Source organism: Buceros rhinoceros, unplaced genomic scaffold (genome assembly GCF_000710305.1).
Source record: "Buceros rhinoceros silvestris isolate BGI_N320 unplaced genomic scaffold, ASM71030v1 scaffold30153, whole genome shotgun sequence".
In the NCBI taxonomy this organism is placed as follows: domain Eukaryota; kingdom Metazoa; phylum Chordata; class Aves; order Bucerotiformes; family Bucerotidae; genus Buceros; species Buceros rhinoceros.
Window position 1 is genome coordinate 845 of NW_010403479.1, and position 3,125 is coordinate 3,969.

Consider the following 3,125-nt stretch of genomic DNA (forward strand, 5'->3'; position numbering starts at 1 on the left):
GGCTTCGTTCACACACCCCCTCCACTCCGGAGCAACGGCTGACTGACCCCGAGAGGCGGCTGGGGCAGGAGGGGGACAGAAAGGCCACAACTCACGGCCAGGATTTCCTTGCTGGCTCCGCGCAGGACGATGGTACAAGCTTTGGGGTCTTTGCAGTCAGTGATGAAGGCAAAATACTCATCGCCAATTTTTTTCACTTCGAAGAGCCCGGCTCTGGTGCCCACGTCCTCCTCCCGCAGCTCGTCCGTGCGGCTCACGATGCGAGCGCCACAGGCCCTGCCACACCACAGCCACGTCAGAGCTCGCAGAGAGCCAGGGAGAGGAACGAAACCTCCGTGTCTGACAGCTAGAACGGGCTCCAGCAGGGAGACCGGGGGTTGCTGGGATGGAGGTGGGACTGGATGACCTCTGAAGGTCCCTTCCCACCCAGACCAGTCCGTGATCCCAGCACTTACCTGGCGATCCTGTTGTTGTCCGTCTTCCTCACCCTGCGGATCGCGGTGATGTTGGCTCTCATCAGGTAGTGCTGGGCCAGGTCTGAAATCAGGGTTGGGCACTTTTACTGGTGAATCAGCAGCGCCACGACAAGCTTTATGTGTCGTTAAATTAAAAAGGGTTGTAGAAAGAAAAACTCAAACGTGGCTTCTTAAACCACGCTGCCAAGCAGAGCTGCAGAGCAGACTCCAGCGTTTAGGCTCCACCTCACTGATACCGTGATACCGCGTCCAAATGCTGGAAAAGCAAAATGTTACTGTGGGCGCCCACAAGGCAACTTCGGGAACCAGCTTCGATGGCTGCATGGTAGAACTATTTGCTAAAAAGCTAAAATCCAACCCAAAATCATGTTAAAAACCAGCCTGGGGGAGGGGGCTGTTTGTGGCGTTTTTAAGACACTGAAGGGGGGGTTTAACACAGCCCGAACCTCCTGGACACGAACTGAACGCAGAGGAGGATCTCGTGGGTCCTCACCAGAAATGCCCTTCTCCGTGATGACCAGGTCTGGCTTGACTCTCATCAGGTCCTCGCAGATCTGCTGGATGTACTCCTCCTCCATCTGCAGGATGCGGGCAAAGTCCTCCTCCCGCGTGATCTCAATGTCGGTCTGCGCAGGAAGAGGTGTCGGTACCTCACCGTGTTCCCCCAACCCTCCCCCGACAGGGATCCCCCCCGAGAGACCTGAGCTCCTCCAGCATCGCCCGGCGAAGTTACGCAGAACTAGGCCATGGCGAACAGCCGGGCTCGTTCCCTTCCCCAGCCCTGAACCAAGCTCGCGGCCGCCGCCAGCGGGACGCGCCTTACCTGGCTCTCCCCCTTCTTGTACTCCAGGGAACAATCCAGCAGGACGATGCGGGGGTTCTTAATCAGGCGGCGCATGCGGGGGTGGGTCACGTCCTTATTCACCATGATTCCCCGCAGAACACACGAGTCTTCGCTGAAACCACCCGGGATCTGACACACAAGACGGGGGAAATGGGGCAAAGCTACTCCACAACACCCCGTAAGTGCGGACACCACCCACCCCAGGGACCGGGAAAGGGCAAGTCCCGGGTAAGCGGGTGCATCTGGGAGGCAGTCGGGGTTCGTCTGAGGAGCGCCTGGGCTTGGGTGAAGTGAAAAGCCGTGGAATTACTTGACAAGCTGCTCCCCTCCTCTTGCCTGGCAACGCCTGTTTGGCCGGTGGAAACCCAAACCACCCAACTGCTCCTTCTGACCAACATTCTCAGGGAGCTGAACCCCCCGGCCCTGTTTTTGCTGTCAGCAAGCGAGGCTGGAGGCACCAGGGCCCTGTGTGCAGACTGCACGTCAGGAGCTCAAACCCCAGCTCAGCAGGAGGAAGGGCTGCACGGGCAGGAAACAGCTCCGGACACACTCACCTTTTCTACTTTCGCGTATTTTTTGATATCAATTTCCTTTCTGCCATTTTCTTCAAACTCCACAGTCTTGACAGCATCGAGAGCGATGCTGCAGGCCAGGTCAGACCAGCGGTTTATGGCCTTGGTATTTATAGCACTCTTGATTATTTTGAGCATCATCTCTTTGTTGCTGACGTCCACTGGGGTGCTGACAGAGAGGGAACAGTGAACCCAGCATTACCCCAAGGCACAGGCTGTTCACAACCCCACGGAGCCCCTCGCCAGCTCCGTTCTGCGGACACGGCTCCCCGCAGAACCACTGCTGGGCAGCACAGGAACCCCACACCCCTCCTCTCAAGCTCCCCCCAGCCCACACACACCCGATTTTCTTCAGAATGCCGATCATGTCGTCCAGAGCCTTGCGATACGCCCCGATGATCACAGTTGGGTGCATCTGCTGTTCGAGAAAGTGTTCGGCAACAGAGAGCATCTCTCCAGCTAAAAAAACCCGTAATAAAACAGTGAGAACTCCCCAGTGAGCCCAGAACCATCGACAGGCAGGTCAGGAGCAAAGCACACCGGGAAACCCAGCTGCTGCCCTTGCAGACAGCTCGAGCGTCGGCCATGCCGCTCCTCACACCGAACCACGCTTCTCCCGGGGAAAGAGCACGACGTGGAGCGCACGGAGCTCGTCACCCGAGGGGCTGACAAACCCGCCCTTCTCCTCCACGGGAGAAAGCCCCCACGGAGCACTTTGAGGGTTGGGAAATGATGGCTGGCACGTGGACTGGGCTCTCAGGAGCAAAGAGGGCAAACTCCAGCCTTAACCCTTGGTAAAACGCGTGTCTGATCGACCCTCCTTACCGAGGATAATTACAGACGTGGTCCCATCGCCGACCTCCTCGTCCTGGGTGCGGCTGATCTCTATCATGGATTTGGCAGCTGGGTGCTGGACCTGAATCTGTGCAGGACAAGGGGAACCGTTTTGTTCCAGAGCACTAGAGCTCAACGGCACGAACGCTCCTTTGAAACCAGCACAGGCGCCCGCCCAAGTACAGCAAAGATTTCTTTTCCCCTCTTTGCGACTGAAAACAAACCCTTGTATTTCACAGTGTGGTGTCTCCCACAGCTTCTCAGCCATCACCGTATGTCACAGAATCGTTTAGGAAAAGCCCTCTGAGCCCATCGAGTCCCAGCGCTGCCCCAGCACCGCCAGGCCCCCCCTGACCCGTGGCCCCCAGCACCACCTACACACGGCTACACACAACCACC

The 3,125-nt window shown here is 57.7% G+C and overlaps 1 protein-coding gene across 1 annotated transcript in view; it reads right to left on the bottom strand.

Annotated features, from left to right (window-relative positions):
* CCT3 (chaperonin containing TCP1, subunit 3 (gamma)) overlaps positions 1 to 3,125 on the bottom strand; it is a gene marked incomplete at both ends in the record, with an annotated part of 5,677 nt that overhangs the window by 787 nt on the left and 1,765 nt on the right. Inside the window, 7 exons of the mRNA XM_010133040.1 lie at positions 78 to 276; positions 456 to 537; positions 970 to 1,102; positions 1,300 to 1,449; positions 1,875 to 2,061; positions 2,234 to 2,351; positions 2,718 to 2,814. Of these exons, the coding sequence (XP_010131342.1) occupies positions 78 to 276; positions 456 to 537; positions 970 to 1,102; positions 1,300 to 1,449; positions 1,875 to 2,061; positions 2,234 to 2,351; positions 2,718 to 2,814 (966 nt within the window). The remainder of the gene's footprint in view (positions 1 to 77; positions 277 to 455; positions 538 to 969; positions 1,103 to 1,299; positions 1,450 to 1,874; positions 2,062 to 2,233; positions 2,352 to 2,717; positions 2,815 to 3,125) is intronic.